The sequence below is a fragment of the Hemiscyllium ocellatum genome, chromosome 3 (genome assembly GCF_020745735.1).
Source record: "Hemiscyllium ocellatum isolate sHemOce1 chromosome 3, sHemOce1.pat.X.cur, whole genome shotgun sequence".
NCBI lineage: Eukaryota > Metazoa > Chordata > Chondrichthyes > Orectolobiformes > Hemiscylliidae > Hemiscyllium > Hemiscyllium ocellatum.
Genome location: NC_083403.1, coordinates 54279293 through 54297676, shown reverse-complemented (window position 1 = coordinate 54297676; position 18384 = coordinate 54279293). Strand labels below are relative to the sequence as shown.

General features: G+C 42.8%; 1 protein-coding gene across 1 annotated transcript in view; it reads left to right on the top strand.

Annotated features, from left to right (window-relative positions):
• Positions 1-18384, top strand: part of me1 (malic enzyme 1, NADP(+)-dependent, cytosolic) — a 425357-nt gene that overhangs the window by 175536 nt on the left and 231437 nt on the right. The window contains exon 4 of the mRNA XM_060850027.1: positions 17361-17436. Coding sequence (XP_060706010.1) covers positions 17361-17436 — 76 coding nt within the window. The remainder of the gene's footprint in view (positions 1-17360; positions 17437-18384) is intronic.

Sequence of the window (18384 nt, the reverse complement as noted above, 5' to 3'; positions counted from 1 at the left end):
TACGATGTTGTGGCCCTCACAGAAACGTGGCTAGATGAGGGACAGGAATGGTTGTTGGAGGTTCCTGGTTACAGATGTTTCAGTAAGATTAGGGAGGGTGGTTAAAAAAAGGAGGGGGGGTGGCATTGCTAATTAGAAATGGTATAACGGCTGCAGAAAGGAAGTTTGAGGGGGATCTGCATTTGAAGGTAGTATGAGCTGAAGTCAGAAATAGGAAAGGTGCAGTCATCTTGTTGGGTGTTTACTATAGGCCCCCCAATAGCAGCAGAGATGTGGAGAAACAGATTGGGAAACAGATTTTGGAAAGGTGCAGAAGCCACAGGGTCGTAGTCATGGGTGACTTCAACTTCCCAAATATTGATTGGAAGCTCTTTAGATCAAGTAGATTGGATGGGGGGGTGTTTGTGCAGTGTGTCCAGGAAGCTTTTCTAACTCCGTATGTAGATTGTCCAACCAGAGGGGAGGCCATATTGGATTTGGTACTCGGTAATGAACCGGGACAAGTGATGGGCTTGTTAGTGGGTGAACATTTTGGTGATGGTAACCACAAGTCTGTGACTTTCACCTTGGTTATGGAGAGAGATAGGTGCGCACAACAGGGTAGATGTTACAATTGGGGGAAGGGAAATTACGATGCTGTAAGACAGGATTTGAGGAGCATAAGTTGGGAGCATAGGCTGTCAGAGAAGGATGTGGTGGAAATGTGGAACTTTTTCAAGGAGCAGATACGACGTGTCCTTGATATGTATGTACCTATCAGGCAGGAAAGAAATGGTCGTGTGAGGGAGCCTTGGTTGATGAGGGAGGTTGAATGTCTAGTAAAGAGGAAGAAGGAGGCTTACATAAGGTTGAGGAAACAGGGTTCAGACAGAGCAGTGGAGGGATACAGGATGGCCAGAAGGGACCTGAAGAAAGGGATTAGGAGAGCTAAGAGAGGGCATGAAAAATCCTTGGCGGATAGGATCAAGGATAACCCCAAGGCATTTTATGCGTATGTGAGAAACATGAGAATGACGAGAACGAGGGTAGGCCCGATCAAGGACAGTAGTGGGAGATTGTGTATTGAGTCAGAAGAGATAGGAGAGGTCTTGAATGAGTACTTTTCTTCAGTATTTACGAACGAGAGGGACCGTACTGTTGAAGAGGAGAGTGTGAAACGGACTGGTAAGCAAGAAGAGATACTTGTTAGGAAGGAAGATGTGTTGGACATTTTGAACAACTTGAGGATAGACAAGTTCCCCGGGCCTGACGGGATATATCCTAGGATTATGTGGGAAGCAAGAGAGGAAATTGCAGTACCGTTGGCAATGATCTTTTTGTCTTCACTGTCAACGGGGGTGGTACCAGGGGACTGGAGAGTGGCGAATGTTGTGCCCCTGTTCAAAAAAGGAATAGGGATAACCCTGGGAATTACAGGCCAGTTAGTCTTACTTGTGTGGTAGGCAAAGTAATGGAAAGGGTACTGAGGGATAGGATTTATGAGAATCTGGAAGGACACTGCTTGATTAGGGACAGCCAGCACGGATTTGTGAAGGGTAGGTCTTGCCTTACAAGTCTTATTGAATTCTTTGAGGAGGTGACCAAGCATGTGGATGAGGGTAGAGCAGTGGATGTAGTGTACATGGATTTTAGTAAGGCATTTGATAAGGCTCCCCATGGTAGGCTTATGCGGAAAGTCAGGAGGCATGGGATAGAGGGAAATTTGGCCAATTGGATAGAAAACTAACCGGTCGAAGTCAGCGAGTGGTGGTAGATGGTAAATAGTCAGCCTGGAGCCCAGTTCCAAGTGGAGTTCCGCAGAGATCAGTTCTGGGTTCTCTGCTGTTTGTAATTTTTATTAATGACTTGGATGAGGGAGTCGAAGGGTGGGTCAGTAAATTTGCAGACGATACGAAGATTGGTGGAGTTGTGGACAGTGAGGAGGGCTGTTGTCAGCTGCAAAGGGACTTAGATATGATGCAGAGCTGGGCTGAGGAGTGGCAGATGGAGTTCAACCCTGCCAAGTGTGAGGTGGTCCATTTTGGAAGAACAAATAAGAATGCGGAATACAGGGTTAACGGTAGGGTTCTTGGTCAGGTGGAGGAACAGAGGGATCTTGGGGTGTATGTACATAGATCTTTGAAAGTTGCCACTCAGGTGGATAGAGCTTGTAAGAAGGCCTATGGTGTATTAGCATTCATTAGCAGAGGGATTGAATTCAAGAGTCGTGAAGTGATGTTGCAGCTGTACAGGACTTTGGTTAGGCCACATTTGGAGTACTGTGTGCAGTTCTGGTCGCCTCACTTTAGGAAAGATGTGGAAGCTTTGGAGAGGGTGCAGAGAAGATTTACCAGGATGTTGCCTGGAATGGAGAATAGGTCGTACGAGGATAGGTTGAGAGTTCTCGGCCTTTTCTCGTTGGAACGGTGAAGGATGAGGGGTGACTTGATAGAGGTTTATAAGATGATCAGAGGAATGGATAGAGTAGACAGTCAGAAACTTTTTCCCCGGGTACAACAGAGTGTTACAAGGGGACATAAATTTAAGGTGAAGGGTGGAAGGTATAGGGGAGATGTCGGGGTGGGTTCTTTACCCAGAGAGTGGTGGGGGCATGGAATGCGCTGCCCGTGGGAGTGGTAGTCAGAATCATTGGCAACCTTTAAGCGGCAATTGGATAAATACATGGATGGGTGCTTAATCTAGGATAGATGTTCGGCACAACATCATGGGCCGAAGGGCCTGTTCTGTGCTGTATTGTTCTATGTTCTATTATTGTCTCTTATTGTGAGATGACAGGAAGTGATCTAAGATCTAGATTAGAATGGTGCTGGAAAAGCATAGCAGTTCAGGCAGCATCCGAGGAGCAGTAAAATCGACGTTTCGGGCAAAAGCCCTTCACCAGGAATATAGGCCTGTATTCCTGATGAAGGGCTTTTGCCCGAAATGTCGATTTTACTGCTCAGATGCTGCCTGAACTGCTGTGCTTTTCCAGCACCACTCTAATCTAGACTCTGGCTTCCAGCATCTGCAGTCATTGTTTTTACCACGGAAGTGATCAAGCAAACCATCACTCAAGGGTAAGGTACATTAACAGAATACCTCTGCCAATAGGATAGGAAGAGTGGAGAATAAGTTTAGGCTTTGAAACATGTGGAAACGGCCCTAAAAAGAGAAGATATTGAGGATATGATGGAAGGTGGACAGAATTATGGAAAAGTAATGGATTGATTAGGACAAACCTGAATATAACAATCAACATTAGCCACTCAAAACCAAAAGATTTCAATTTATTTAAGAGGAATTGAACACAGGCAGTTGAGCAAAGCCAACAATTCATGGAGATTATTCTGCAAAGGCGTCCCTGTAAGTAGCAAACGGTTTGTTGATTGTAAACTCCCAAACTGTTTCGAAGATCTTAGATTTTTCAAAGCTTCTTTAATTCCTGATATCTTTTATTGCATCCAAATTCCAATAACAGTCTGGTGATAACGCCACTTGGCCATCGCTTTCTGGACCCTGCGCTGCCAGTCACTGCATTGTAAAGTGCATACCCTCTGCTCTGAGAACTTCCAAGTTGCAGCCTGGCCTCTTCACCTTCCCAAGGCCAACCTTCCATTGCTTTGTTTAATCAGAAACTGGAAAGCCATTGAAGCTGCTGTGTGAGTACTAAATAATGAGCAATGGTTCAGAAGTGTTGACCTGCGATTTGTGGTCATGGATGCACAAAGGATGACAGGGTGTACGCAGGTTCTAAGAGGAAAAAGTGAGGTCTGCAGATGCTGGAGATTAGAGCTGAAAATGTGTTGCTGGAAAAGCGCAGCGGTTCAGGCAGCATCCAACGAGCAGGAGAGTCGACGTTTCGGGCTTGAGCCCTTCTCCAGGAATGAGGAAAGTGTGTCCAGCAGGCTAAGATAAAAGGTAGGGAGGAGGGACTTGGGGGAGGGGGGTTGGAAATGCGATAAGTGGAAGGAGGTCAAGGTGAGGGTATAGGCCGGGGCGGGGGCAGAGAGAGGTCAGGAAGAAGATTGCAGGTTAGGAAGGCGGTGCTGAGTTCGAGGGATTTGACTGATTCAAGGTGGGAGGGAGGGGAAATGAGAAACTGGAGAAATCTAGGTTCATCCCTTGCGGTTGGAGGGTTCCTAGGCAGAAGATGAGGCGCTCTTCCTCCAGCCGTCGTGTTGCTATGGTCAACCTTTCCTCTGGATCATGCCTCCAATGATCATCAAGGACCACAATGTGAGCGGTCGTTCTCAGTTTGCGGAATCTGAAGGGGTATGTAGCTGGACTTCAAATATGCGATTTGGCAATGGGAATGCTGGAAGCTCTCAGAAGTGGCAAGCACTTGTGCCTCTCCTGAGTGATTTTCCCCAAAAGTACAACCCAAAGCCCAAGTGAATACTGAATGGAAGTAGAGTGGAATGTTGTGTGAGGAAATGGATTGTGAACTAAACCTGTTGGACTATAATCTGGTGTTGTGATTTTTAACCTTTTTCAGCCCAATTCAACACCAGCTCCTCCAAATAATGGCTGTGAACTATGGCAGACCAGGCCATGAATCTCACTTGACAAAGCACCAGGGTGAAAATGAGAGAATTCTGTCTGTTGTATTCATCATGTAATTATTCAAACAACCCAAAAAAACCACAAATGGTGTCCTATTAACTTCTGCAAAGAAATATAAGTTATACTGTGAAAAATTACAGGTGATAACATGTAAAAGTGGGATTTTGTAATATTAACTCCAACAGTTTCTGCAGTTTTGAAAATTGAAGCTACCCTTTAGGGTAGTGCGTGATGAAGTAACAAAACCTTTTATTAGCGTGCCAACTTGACTTTTAGCACAAATCAGGTTCCTAGGTTTGTTTTAATCCCTTCATATCAGTGTGGAGCACCATTCTTTATGGCACAAATTGCAAAATAGAACTCTACCCAAAGAAATGTCAGTCTTAATTGCACAATATTGTACAGCCCTGCAAAATACAGCATTGTTCCTCCTCCTTAATCCATAATGGTGTGACTGATAACCGCATGCTGTGGCAGTGAGTTACTGCAAGAATCAGTGCTTTGGCTCCAGTTATTCACAATATCTACCAATGATTTGGATGTGGAGATCAAATAAACCTCAATTTGTTAATGAAAATAGGTGAGTGGTAAGGAGGATTTAAAAAAAAAATAAGACTTCAAGGACTGGAGCAAGCTAAATTGGCAAGACCACGGCAGATGAATTATAGTGTAAATAAGTGAGGTTATTCACTTTGGTAGGAACAAAACAGAAATAGAGTATTTCTTGAAAATAGAGCAGATGGGGAGTGTTTATGTCCAAAGAGACCTGGATGCCCTTGTTCATGAGTCACTAAAAGTTAGGAAAACAAATGGAATGTTAGCGTGCCTTACAAGGAGGTTTAAATCAAGGAGTAAAGATGCTGTGCTTGGGTTTTATAGTGTTAGTGCACAGTTTTAGTCTCGCTTATCTAAGGAAGGATGTACTTGCAATGGAGACTAATCTCTGGGAGGGTAAAATTGTCTTTGTAGATTGAGCAATCTACAAAGTTTTTCAACTTTTGAAAAATGAGGGCAATTGTATCGAAATTTCCGCAATTATTGTAGCACAAATTATTAGATTAGATTACTTAGTGTGGAAACAGGCCCTTCGGCCCAGCAAGTCCACACCGACCTGCCGAAGCGCAACCCACCTATACCCTACATTTACCCCTTACCTAACACTACGGGCAATTTAGCATGGCCAATTCACCTGACCCGCACATCTTTGGACTGTGGGAGGAAACCGGAGCACCCGGAGGAAACCCACGCATACACTGGGAGAACGTGCAAACTCCACACAGTCAGTCGTCTGAGGAGGGAATTGACCCCGGGTCTCGGGCGCTATGAGACAACAGTGCTAACCACTGTGACACCATGCCGCCCACCAAATTATGGCAGGGTCAATAAAGCAAGGATGTTTCTCTCTGGTTACATTTGACAAGAGTCTCTGAATAAAAATGGTACGTCATTTTAAGATGAGGGTAGTGAATCTTTGGAATTCTCTAGGCCAGAAAGCGCTGTGGAGGCTTAAATCATTGCGCAGGTACGAAACAAGTTAATAAATCTGTGGAGTCAAGGAAAAGTCAGATGGTGGAGGGGAAATAGTGCAGAAATAGATAAGCATCTCTGATCTAGAAATGCAGAGCAAAATTAATAGCCTGAATGTTAGCCACCTGCTTAAATTTCCAAGTTCCTGTGTTTACATAATTAAGGATTTCTAATCCAATCATAGTTCCAGAAACTGAAGTTTGCTAATACAGGGTCCAGAACCATCAAGAATAAAACTTTTATTTTGTATTTTTATTCTGATCTTTTGTGTATGGATGATTACACAGTTGATAGAGCCAGTAACATTTGTTAAAACATATAACAATAGGATGTAAAGCATAAAAAATATGACCAGATATTGTAATTGCAGCATGGTTAAACCATGTCAAACTTTTAGAGAATAGCCAAAACTAAAGACTACTTTCTTATTGAGTGAATAATAATCAGCTAATAATTTGTATATAGAAATGTGGCTTGCAGCTTTTAAGGTTGCCACATTATGGATAAGTCACCAAACTGAGAACTTAAGTAGACATTCAACAATATCAGAGACAACAAAATAAAAACACAATGTTGGAAATACTCCAAGTCTGGCAGAATCTGTGAAGGGAGAAAGTTAACACTTCAAGTTATTAACCCTGCCAAGATTCAGTTCTGTTTTTCCAGAAATCTTCTGCAGCCAGATGCTGGTAGACCACCTGCATTTTGAGCGTTACACTGTGAGTAGCTGTGGTTTAGCTTTTGGATGAGAACTTAATTCAGGAGCGGTAGAGGCTGGAGGGGAAAAAGGACACTATCCTGAGGAACTGCTGCAGAGATGTCCTGGAACTGTGATGACTGATCTACAACAACCACAACCATTACCACATCTACCAGAGGTGATGACAACCTGTGCAGACCTCTTCCTGTCCCATGCCTGATGACCACTGATTTTAAGGAAAATGTGGGGAGTGCGGATGCTGGAGAGTCGGTCAAAAAGTATGGTGCTGGAAAAGCACAGCAGGTCAGGAAGCGTCCGAGGAGCTGGAGAGTCGACATTTCAGGCCTAAGCCCTTCATCAGGAATGTGTGGTGGAGTGGGGTGGGCGGCTGCTGAGATAAAATAGGAGGGGATGGGGAAAAGGTAGCTTGGAAAGCGATAGGTAAATGCAGGTGGGGGGTGATGGGTCAGAGTGGATAGGTGGGAAGGAAGATGGATAGATAGGACAATTCAAGAGAGCAGTGCTTAGTTGGAGGGTTGGATCTGGAATGAGATTGGGGGGCGGGGAAGGGAGTTGAGGAAACTGGTGAAATCAGCGTTGGGACCCTGCAACTGCATGGGATCAAGGCAGAAGATGAGGTGTTCTACCTCCAGACATCTGGTGGCTAGAGGCGGCCAAGGACTTTCATTCCTTGGCACAGTGGGAGGAGGAGTGAAGTGGTCAGCCACAGAGCAGTGGGGTTGTTTGGTACTCGAGTCCTGGAGATGTTCTCTGAAACATTCCGTGAGTTGGTGTCCTGTCTCCCCAATGTAAGGAGACTACAGCTACCTGGGACCACACTAGGACTGCAATTTCCCCTCCTACATGGTCAACAATGCCCTGCAGTGCATGTCCTCCATTTTCTGCACCTCTGCCCTTGAACCCCATCCCTCCAACCACAACAAGGATAGAACCCTCCTTGTTCTCACCTTCCATCCCACCAATCTCTGGTTACAACACATCATCCTCCACCATTTCCACCACCAAGACCCCACCACCTGACTTATATATTTCCCTCCCCACCCCTTTAAGCATTCCGCAGAGACCTTTCCCTCTGCAACTCCCTTGTTAGGTCCATGCCCCCCATCAACTTACCTTCTAGTCCTGGCACCTTCCCTTGCCGCTGCATGAAGTGTAAAACCTGTGCCCAAACCTCTCCCTTCACCTCTGTCCAAAGGCCCAAAGGATCCTTCCAAATCTGCCTTTTTTTTTCCCTGCGCATCCAAACACCTCATCTACTGTGTTCGTTGCTCTTGATGTGGTCCCCTCTACATTGGGGAAACAGGACGCCAACTTGCAGGATGTTTCACAACATCTCTGGGACACACCGACCACTTCAACTCCCCTTCCCATTCCTCCAAGGATATGCAAGTCCTGGGCTGCTGCCTCTGCCAAATCCTGGCCACCTAATGCCTGGAGGAAAATCTCCTCCTCCTCTGCTTTCGGACCCTCCAACCACTCTGGATCAATGTCGATTTCACGAGTTTCCTCATATCCCCCTCCGTCCTCCCCCACCCCATCCCAAGTCCAACCCTCGAACTCTGCACTTCCATCTTGAACTGTTCCACCTGTCCATCTTCTTTCCCACCTATCTGCTCTGAACTATCACCATCACCCTTCCATCTGCTTCTACCTATTCCCTTCCATGCTATCTTTTATCCCCCCACCCCCATTTATCTCTCCACCCTTTCATTCCTTATGCTTGAAATGTCTACTTTGCTGCTCCTTGGTACTGCCAGACCCACTGTGTTTTTCCAGTGCCACACTTTTTGACTACCACAGATTTTAGTCTTGCTCAAACTCCTTGATGCTAAAATTTTGTTAAACATAACCTTGATGTCAAGGATAAACACTCTCTCCTCACCTCCTGGAATTCAGCTCTTTTTCTTGTCGATCTTTGTTTGAACAAAGGCTGTAATGACATCAGGAGCTGAGTGGTCCTGGCAGAATCCAAGCTTGGTGTCACTGAGCAGGTTATAGCTGTCTAGGTGCTGCTTGATGGCACTGGTGACCCCTTCCATCACCTTCCGAATGATCGTAGTAAACTAGGGTGGTAACTGGCTAGGTTGGATTTGTTCTGCTTTGTGTACAGGTCATACCTGGGCAATTTTCCACAGGCCGGGTAGATACCAGTGTTGCACCTTGGACAGGGGAGTGGCAAGTACTGGAGCATGAGTCCTCAATACGATGACTAATATTGTCAGGGCCCATAGCATTTGCATTATCCAGTGCCCCCAGCTGTACCTTTTGATATCTTGTAGGCAGAATTGGTTGAAGACAGCCATCTGATGATGGCACCTCTTGTGGATAAAGATTGTTGCAAACACTTCACTTCAGTCTTGTCTTTTTCACTGTGCTGGGTTCTCCCATTATTAAGGCAGGATATATTTGTGAAACTACTTCCTTCAGTGAGTTACTTACCCACCATCATTCATGACTGGATGAAACAAGGCAGCAGAGGCCAGATTTGATGTCTTGGTTGCTTAACTACATCCCTTTAGTCTGTCTACCACATGCTGCTAATGCTGTTTGGCATGAAAGTCGTCTTGTTTGGTAACTCCACCAGGTTGCCACCTCATTTTAGGTATGCTTGGTGCTGCTCCTAACGTGGACACTCCTTTTGAAGCAGGGTCGCTCCCCAGCCTTGGTGGGACTGGAACGTTTGGGGAATGCCATGCAGTTGTAGATTGGGGTGCAGATTGGGATGCTTATGGTTCAAAGCCCATTTTGAATATGTGGTCTGAGCTCCTCAATCTGTTCCAAGTATATCCCATCTAACATGGCAATTGTGCCGCACAACAGGATAGACAATACCTAACCTAATGGTGACCACAACCACAGTCTAGTGTTCTAAGCACATACTTGGTTCATTAATGTCCTTTTTAGGGAAAGGAATCTGACGACATAATCTGGCCTGACTTGCACAAAAATCCAGACCCACAACACAGTGCTGCCTTAGAGTAGCATGATGGCTTAGTGGTTAGCGTCGCTGCCTCGCAGCGCCAGGGACCCAGGTTTAATTCCTGCCTCTGGTAACTGTCTGAATGGAGTTTGCACATTCTCCCTGTGTCTGCGTGGGTTTCCTTCCGGTTTCCTTCCACAATACAAAGCTGTTCAGGTTAGGTCAATTGGATATGCTAAATTACCCATCGTGTTAGGTGCATTAGTTAAGGGTAAACTGGTTACTTTTTGGAGAGTCGGTGTGGACTTGTTGAGCTGAAGGGCCTGTTTTCAAACTGTAGGGAATCTAATCTAATCAAATCAAACAATTGACTCTTAGCTGCCATCTGAAGCAGCCCTAGCAAGCCAGTCAGTTGAAGTAGCAATTAGGGATGGGTCATAAATGTTGGCCCAGCCACTGATGCACACAACCCTTGAATGAATTTAAAACAAGACTTGGTCTCCACATGAATTGTGCAGCGATTTTATTTTTTAATACTTTTATGGACAGATGTGGAAGGAAAGTTGGTGCCTTGCCGTCAGAGCACAGTGGAAGGACTTGGAAGGAAGGTCGTAAACAGCCTTTCATGCTCTAGATATTCAGGTCTAGCACAACTGTCAGATCTAAATGAGACGTTTTTACAAAGGTGTTATCCACCATGATGCTGATTTCTCTTCCATTGTGTAGACTGTAACCCCCTATCACTGTGGCTATTTTAGCTTTTTTTTGTAACAAATCCAAGCCTGAGATCAAGTCTGGTTTGGAGTGAACTCCAGCATTGTACACCTAGAGTTTTAAATGGCAAAGCAAGATTGTTGAGGCTGTCACTTTTTATGTCTGAAAAAAAATTACAAGAAGGACAAGAGCAAAACTCCCTTCAACCCCCTTCAGTGGATTTCAGAAGTGCCATGCTGAAGCTGAAGTTTGTATTTGTCTGGATTAAAACAGACTAAAAATTGGAGTTCTTAAAATGAAGTCAAACAAATTAATAGATGAAATAAAACAAAAATTTTAAGTTACAAACATTGAGAAGGAAGAAATTGATTGACTGTTTTCTCAATGCCTTGCAGTGCAGAATGTTTAAAATATTTCATTCCTTCATCAATATGAAAAAAAAATGTAATGGTCGTATCATAGTGTTATGGCAGGTTCTGATTTTGTTTTATTTTAAGGTGTAGTTAAGATACAGTCTTACACATTCTGCTTTTATCTGGAAACAATTATGTTGAACCAACAATGCAATCTGAACTATCTAATAAAAAGTGATTTAGCGGAGTAGGTAGATTTTAACATGTCCAAGGAAGTCTCAAGCAATGATGGTGCTGGAGAATACAGTTAGAGTTGGTCAGAACTAAACCATGGAACAAGTTTCTTCCGTGGCCTGGAGTTGGCATCAAATACAGTTTGATAGAACGCAAGCAACTAAAACAGCTCTTCAATTGTCATGTTGAAATATTGACCAGAACTACTTTTATATCTTGGAGGCAAATTTGCTCTTCAAGATACAGAAAATAGTGAACCAAAGTAACTGTTGATCAGGACGTGAGAGAGGCCTCCTGATCTGCTGTGGTAAACGAGACATCTTGCATCTCATTCCTGTTCAGCAAGATACAAGGTCTAGGATTGTATCTAAAAGGATATACTTTTACTTCCAGCAATATTGGAATTGCAAAGCCTAGACTTTGTACTGATTCCTGAAATACTATTTGAGTGTACACCTATGGCTTGTGGACAGTTTGCAATTTAGCAGATGACTTGCATTTATAAAGTGCTGTAGTAGCTAGGGAAATCTTTATCATGTGCGGATTTTGAGTCTGGTGAAAAAAGTAGCTTAACTGGGATGGTGAAACCATATTGAAAGGGAGAGTTACTTTTTGTTGTTAATGAGGGATACAAATGGCAAGGCACAGTAGGGAAACGAAAATCAGAGGGCAGAAGAGCAAGTAATGTTTGGATTGTTTTTATTTATCATATGACTCGAATACTTAAGCTCTTCTGAAGATCTGAGTTTCATTCCTCGCAACGCGTGCACTCTACTCATAAATCACAAGCCCCTTATTAACCCCCCCGAGACCAAAAAACAACAATCCACCCAGAATACAAATATTTTATCATTTTGTGCATTTTTCAGTTTTTATTGTTGTTAATTTGAGTTCAAACTAGGTACACAATTTTTCAAAAATTCAAATGTCATTATGCCTGTCTTCACTCTAAGCCAAGCTGACTGCAAAAAGACCAGTTTCTCATTTAATTGCAAAGCTAATGAGGTCATCTTACCACAAACATCAAGTGTAGCCCAAAGTAACAGGCATTACATCAAATGGTATTTGCTGAAGAGTGACAAATAGATTTATATTCAATTCTTTCTAGCTCTGAGTCACACTGAATACATTAATCAGCTTATCATTGCTTCTATGTAAAATTAACAATTTTCTAAATATATAATATTTGTTAAAGCATGCTTTTCTTTAATTATGGCTTTGAAGCCATTGAGATGGAAGTTTCAAAGGAAGGAGGACATTGGAAAATGAAAGTTAAAGTTATCCCATATCTTCGAATTGAAAACATTTATTTATTCTGCTTAAGAAATTAGTCAAGGAAAATGAGGAATTACAGAACAATTAGTTGAACAACAACTATTGGGCAATAGTTTATCTATAATCAAAGGTATGGTGACTGAACATCCTATTAATTTTCAACTGATCAAAGACAGCAGCATGGGCATAAAGGGTAGATTACGTCTAACAAATTGGGCACAAGTTTTTGAAGTACTGAACAAAGAAATTGGATAGGGCAATGTCTATCAGTTTTATTTACATGGGTTCCAGAAGGCATTCCATAAAGACCCTTTTTAAAAAGCAATTGGATAAAGCTGAGTTCATTGAAATAGTGTGGGAGAGGAGGGATCTTGAACTGTTGCTGTAATAGGTAGAATATGACTGACTAGTAGTGTTCCACATGATTGTGTTGGGGTTCAACTATTTATTGCGTTTATTAATAGTTTAAATGGCCATATATCAAAGCTTGTTGATGATATAAATGTTGTCAGTATTGGAAGCTGTGCAGCTTTATATGTCCCATACAAAGGGTTATTGATAGATTCAAAGGAGTAGAGAAAGTTGGTGAATCAGAAGGTGAGGTTATCCGCTTGGAATCTGAAAAGGATCAACAGACTACCTATTAAGTGGTGAAAAGCTAGAAACCGTGGAGGTCCAAAGAGACTGAAGGGTCCAAATATTTAAAATGAAAGGTACAGAATATTCAAAGACCAAAAGAATACTGGCCTTTATAATTGGAGGATTAAAGAGATAGGACTTGTACAAAGTCCTCGCAAAACCACACTTGGAGCAATGAGAGGAGTTCTGGGCATATTGATTTTTGAGAGAGCATTTTTTAAAAACTTCCAAACAATACCTGATCTCCAAAGTTAAAGTTACAGCAGCACTTCATTGATCAAGCTGGTCCAGTCCTAAAAGGCACAACTGCTGTACTGGGTCTTGGCAGTCGGTGAGAGCCAACAAGAGGAAAAACGCATTTGACTCCATCCTTACCAATCTGCCTGCTGCAGATGCAGCATCACTAAGAGTGACAACTGTACTGGTCTTACCCTCTGTGCTCTGTGCCACAATCAGTGTTAAATGGGGCACAATAGGAACCCATGAGGCACTGTGAGCCATAAACAGCAGCAGAATTGTATGTCAGTACAAATTGGCAACCTAAAGGCTTGGCATATCACTTACTCAACCATTGCCTTCAAGCCAGAAGGGTCACCCTTGCTCAACGGAGAGTGCAGAAGGTGCAGTACCAGACATAATAAAAATGAAGTATCAAATTGGTGAAGCTACCAAGCAGGACTAGAATGCCAAACAACAATCAAAATTCCAGAGCGGAGGGGAGTGTGACAACTCTTGACATCAAGGCTACTTTTGACTGAGTGTGGCATCAAGGAGTTCTGCCAAAACTGGCATCCATGGGAATTGGGCCAAAATCCGCGCTGGTTGGAGTCATACCTGGCACATAGTGAGATGGTTGTGGCTGTTAGAAATCAGTGAGCTCTGTTCCAGGGCATCTCTGCAAGAATTCCTCAAAGTAGTGTCCTAGAACCAGCCATCTTCAACTGATTCATGAATCAATTATCTTCTATCATAACATCAGAAGTGGGGATGTTCACCAGTGAAATGCACAATACTCAGCACCATTCGTTAATCCTCAGATATTGAAGCGGTCCATGTGCAAATGCAACTGGATTAGGGCAATATCCAGATTTGGGTTGGCAAGTGGCAAGTAATATTTTCACCACGTGCCAGGCTATGACCATCACCACTAGAGACAATCTAGCCACTGCCCCATGCCCCACTGTCAACATCCTAGGGTTACTATTGACCAGAAACTCAACTGGACTCCCCTTATAATGCAGTGGCTACAAGAGCAGGTCAGAGGGTATGTCTGTGTCTATTTTATTCATACAGGACCTTCATGATCATGGGGCTAAGTATACAGCAATTATTGAGAGCTGATACAGTGCAATGTACACTTCTGAATTTGTGGAGTATTGACTATATGTAACAAGCATTCTTGAATAAATTACACAAATCACATGTTCATAGTCACACCTATGTCTGAGGTTACAAAGGAATCTCTTTCTCAACCATCCCCCTTGCATGAGGCATGGTGACCCACCATGAATAGTCTCTCAAGACAGATCAGCTGTGTGGTGGTAAGGCTGTTGACTTTATCTTCCTGTTAATCCTAGAAGAAAGTAGTCATTTCAAAAAAGCAAAATTGCATTTTGTACATCAAATTTCAAAAATCTGGTATTGTTTTAAGACTCATTTGTGAAAGTGACTGCTTACGACATTGTAACACAATCGAACAATTTTACATTAAGTGAGCTTGATTTATGGAAGATGACGCTTGCATCACACACCATGTCTGTTTATTCTTGGAAAGAAAAGTAGCATAGCGACAGTGTTGCAATGTGAATCCAAACATTTGTTGGAACAGAATTGTGTACCTGAGATGATCTTGGAGTATATGATGCTTGGACACAGGACTCAATTATGAATGCATTGAAATGCTTCAAGAGCAACCTATGAAGAAAGGGAGAGTTGAATATTTTTCTAACTTCAGTGTGATGCAGTGGTAGTTTGATCTTTGAATGTAGAGAGTTCGTTGCAGATCCACATTAGCTTACTTGACAATGTCTTGGTCAAGTACTGCAGAGAACAAATGGATAAATGCAATGTTCCAGTATTGCCTGAAAATGCTCAACAGAGCCAGAATAGTTTTGTGTTGATGGCTCTGAATGATGTTCCATGTGAAATGGTATTGCTGTGGCAATTCTCAGTTGTTTGGCAACAATTGAAGCTATGCAGTTTACAAAAGCTAAGATGAATAATTCCGTATCTCTGTAGCTATGTTTATTGGAGTGATGAAGTTAAGATTCTCTGCTGTTGACACTGCTACAGTCCTTCAATCCATGTGGCTGCTAGGTAACCACCTGAAAAGTAGATGTCTGCAAGTGGAATTTAAAGTGGCATGCTTTTGATCAGGCTGCAATCACCACCAAGACAACTCGTTCTCTTCCAAATCCATAAGTGTAGTGCAATTGATATTCTCTTACACTAAACTATAATGAAAATGTGGCAACAAATATGTGAACAGTATTTGGATTTCAAACTGGTTTGTGGCAATAATTCAGACACATTCTATTCAAACATTGTGATTTGGTGAATTCTGCCCTTTAAAGATGACCAGTTTTGAAAAATGTTCATTCTTGACATTTGTGCAACATTCCAGGCACCAAGTACTGACTATGAATATGGATTTAGCCTCATGACCTGTTAATTCTAAATCCAGAAATAAATCAAATCGGCAACTTGATCGGAATTGAGTCATGTAAACCTGGATACATATACATTCGCTGGGCAGTTTAAAAAAAAATGACGTGCTCTAAGCTGCCTGCAAAAGAATGAAGAAATTATTAGCATCACCTTTTGGTCATTCATTTATATTTTGTATGCGTAGCATCACCACAGAGTCCCCAGATGACTGAACTGAGCAACTAATTTTTTGTTTTATCAGGTAAAGTACCTGTAATTGTAAAATAATTTTTAAAAATTGATTTTTGTGGGATGTGGGTGTCGCTGGCTGTGCCAGTATTTATTCCTCATCCCTAGTTGCCCATGAAGGTGGTGGTGAGCTGTCGTCTTGAACTTCTGCAGCCCACCTGCTGTAGGTTGACCCACAATGCAATTAGGGAGGGAGTTCCAGGATTTTGACCCAGCAACCGTGAAGGAACAGCAATACATTTCCTAGTCAGGATGCTGAGTGGTCTGGAGGGAAACTTTGAAGGTGGTGGCCTGCTCTTGTCCTTCTAAACGGAAGTGGCCGTGGGTTTGGCAGGTGCTGCCTGAGGGACTTTGATGAATTTCTGCAGTGCATCTTGTAGATAGTGACAGCAGTGTATATGGAGTGTCTGTGGTGGAGGGAGTGAAAGCTTGTGGATGCTAATCAAGCTGGCTGCCTGGGCCTGGATGATGTCAAACTTCTTGCACGCTGTTGGGGCTGCACTCATTCGGGCAAGTGGAAAGTATTCCATCCTACTCCTGATTTGTTCCTTGTAGATGGTGGACTGGCTTTGGGGAGTCGGAAGGTGAGTTACTTGCCACTGTATCCCTAACCTCTGACCTGCTCTTGTAGCCACTGTGCTTTTGTGGTGAGTCCACATAAATGATATCCCCCAATATGTGTATTTTTAATACTGGTTAGCCACATTGCAAAAAGACATCTCCCTATGTCCTCTCCCTCGGGAGGGAATTGGTGAGAACCATTGTGAAATTTCAGGATTATGGTATTGAAATCAGCTTTGTTTGTCTGATGCTTCATGAGTTAACTTACTGCTGAAGGTTTCCTTTCAAAAGCTGACAACAAATACATCTTTCTGCCATTGTTAATCTACCTCTGCTCAAGTGAATATGAATGGTGCATTGGCCCTGACGCAGCCAATTACACTGCATTCTGAATTGGCATGTTTTTATATGTCAGTGCAATCAACATGTGTTTCTTTTAAACACGTACCAGACAACTGGGTTGGAATGTATTAATAGAACTGCAATTGAGCCTTGGTCATTTAGTTATGGTTGGCACAAAGGCAGCTCAGACTGTGGCATCCTAATAGTTTTGTAATCTGGGCACAAATTTTAATAGGACAGCCAGGTTTGACACACCTTGTTGATTTAGAAAAACAAATTACTTTCACATGTTGTATTTCAGACAAGTCTGAATAAAGAAGAATGTCTTGTAAAGTTGTTCAACTTTACTGTCCAGTACAATGTATCGTATAGGGCATGCACATGCATTGCTGTTGTAAATGACTGTTAATTTATGGTATTGTTAATTTTGGACCTGCTATATATGATTAACAATCATTTTGATTTGGCTTGGCAACATTTTGTATACATGGCATGCCAATTCAGATAACTGGGGTCCCCATCTCATGGGACTGACCTCCCCCACCTTCCAAGGCTTGCTTGTTAAGTTGTGATACACTTTTAATGAAAGCCAAAAAACTAAAATCATTTCTGATCTCTCTCTCTCTCTCTCTCTCAGGGGTCTTTTTATTACGATCCATGACCGTGGACATATTGCTACACTTCTGAAGTCCTGGCCTGAGAATGATATTTGGGTATGTTTTGAGTTGCTGTGTATTTACTGAAACCTTGTGTCTTTCTTTTGGCTTTTCTCTTTGCTGGTTTCCCCACAGGACATTTTCACACAATGCAATAAAGGTCAGGCAGGCATTCTGTCCGCAAGTCACAATTGTTAACACATGAACTTCAAGTCCACACAAGAGTGTGACTCATCTATTCATTTGGCTCTGGTGGGAAGATACTAGACCTCCTTTCTGTGGTACAGTGCATAGAATTCCAGAATACCCTACAGCACACTGTTTTGGCTTGGTTTAGCTGGTGAGAAGTTGTAAAATTGTGAAGGATATCTTTTCTGAAAAGATGAGATTAATAATTATTTGTGTGATTTCTTGCCTGAGCTTACTCACCTATGTATCCCAAAACAAAGACAGCTGAAGGTACAGTCAACCTCTGGGTCTTCTGAAAATAAGTACCTTTTTTATTTCCCACTCCTGATCTTATTCCAGTGACCTTTCGCTCCCTATAGCACTGACACTCAGTAACAGCAATGTGTGCCATCAACAAGATGCTGTTGACGCAGTGACGCAACAAGGCTCCTCCAACACCACTTTCCAAACAGACCTTAGCCAGCTGGAAGGTCAATGGCAGTAAGTGCATGCTCCTCTCCCTGCCACACTGACCAGCAACTATATCACTGACTGTTCACTGTCACTGACTCAAAAACCTCAAACTCCTTTCCAAATGGAACATTGAATGTCCTTGTACCATGAAGACTGTGGTGGTTCGAGAAAGCAGCTCACCAACTTCTCCAGGGCAGTTGGAGATGGGCACCGAATGCTGACCTGGCCTAAGACACCCATATCCCATGGACACTTTTTTTTTAAAAAAAAAAGGTCCTTTCATTTCTTTGCGAAAGGTTAAGATTTAGGTTCACGGTGAAACAGGTGCGTGAGTCTAATTGCTTGTTAGGTCTCCCTGATTTT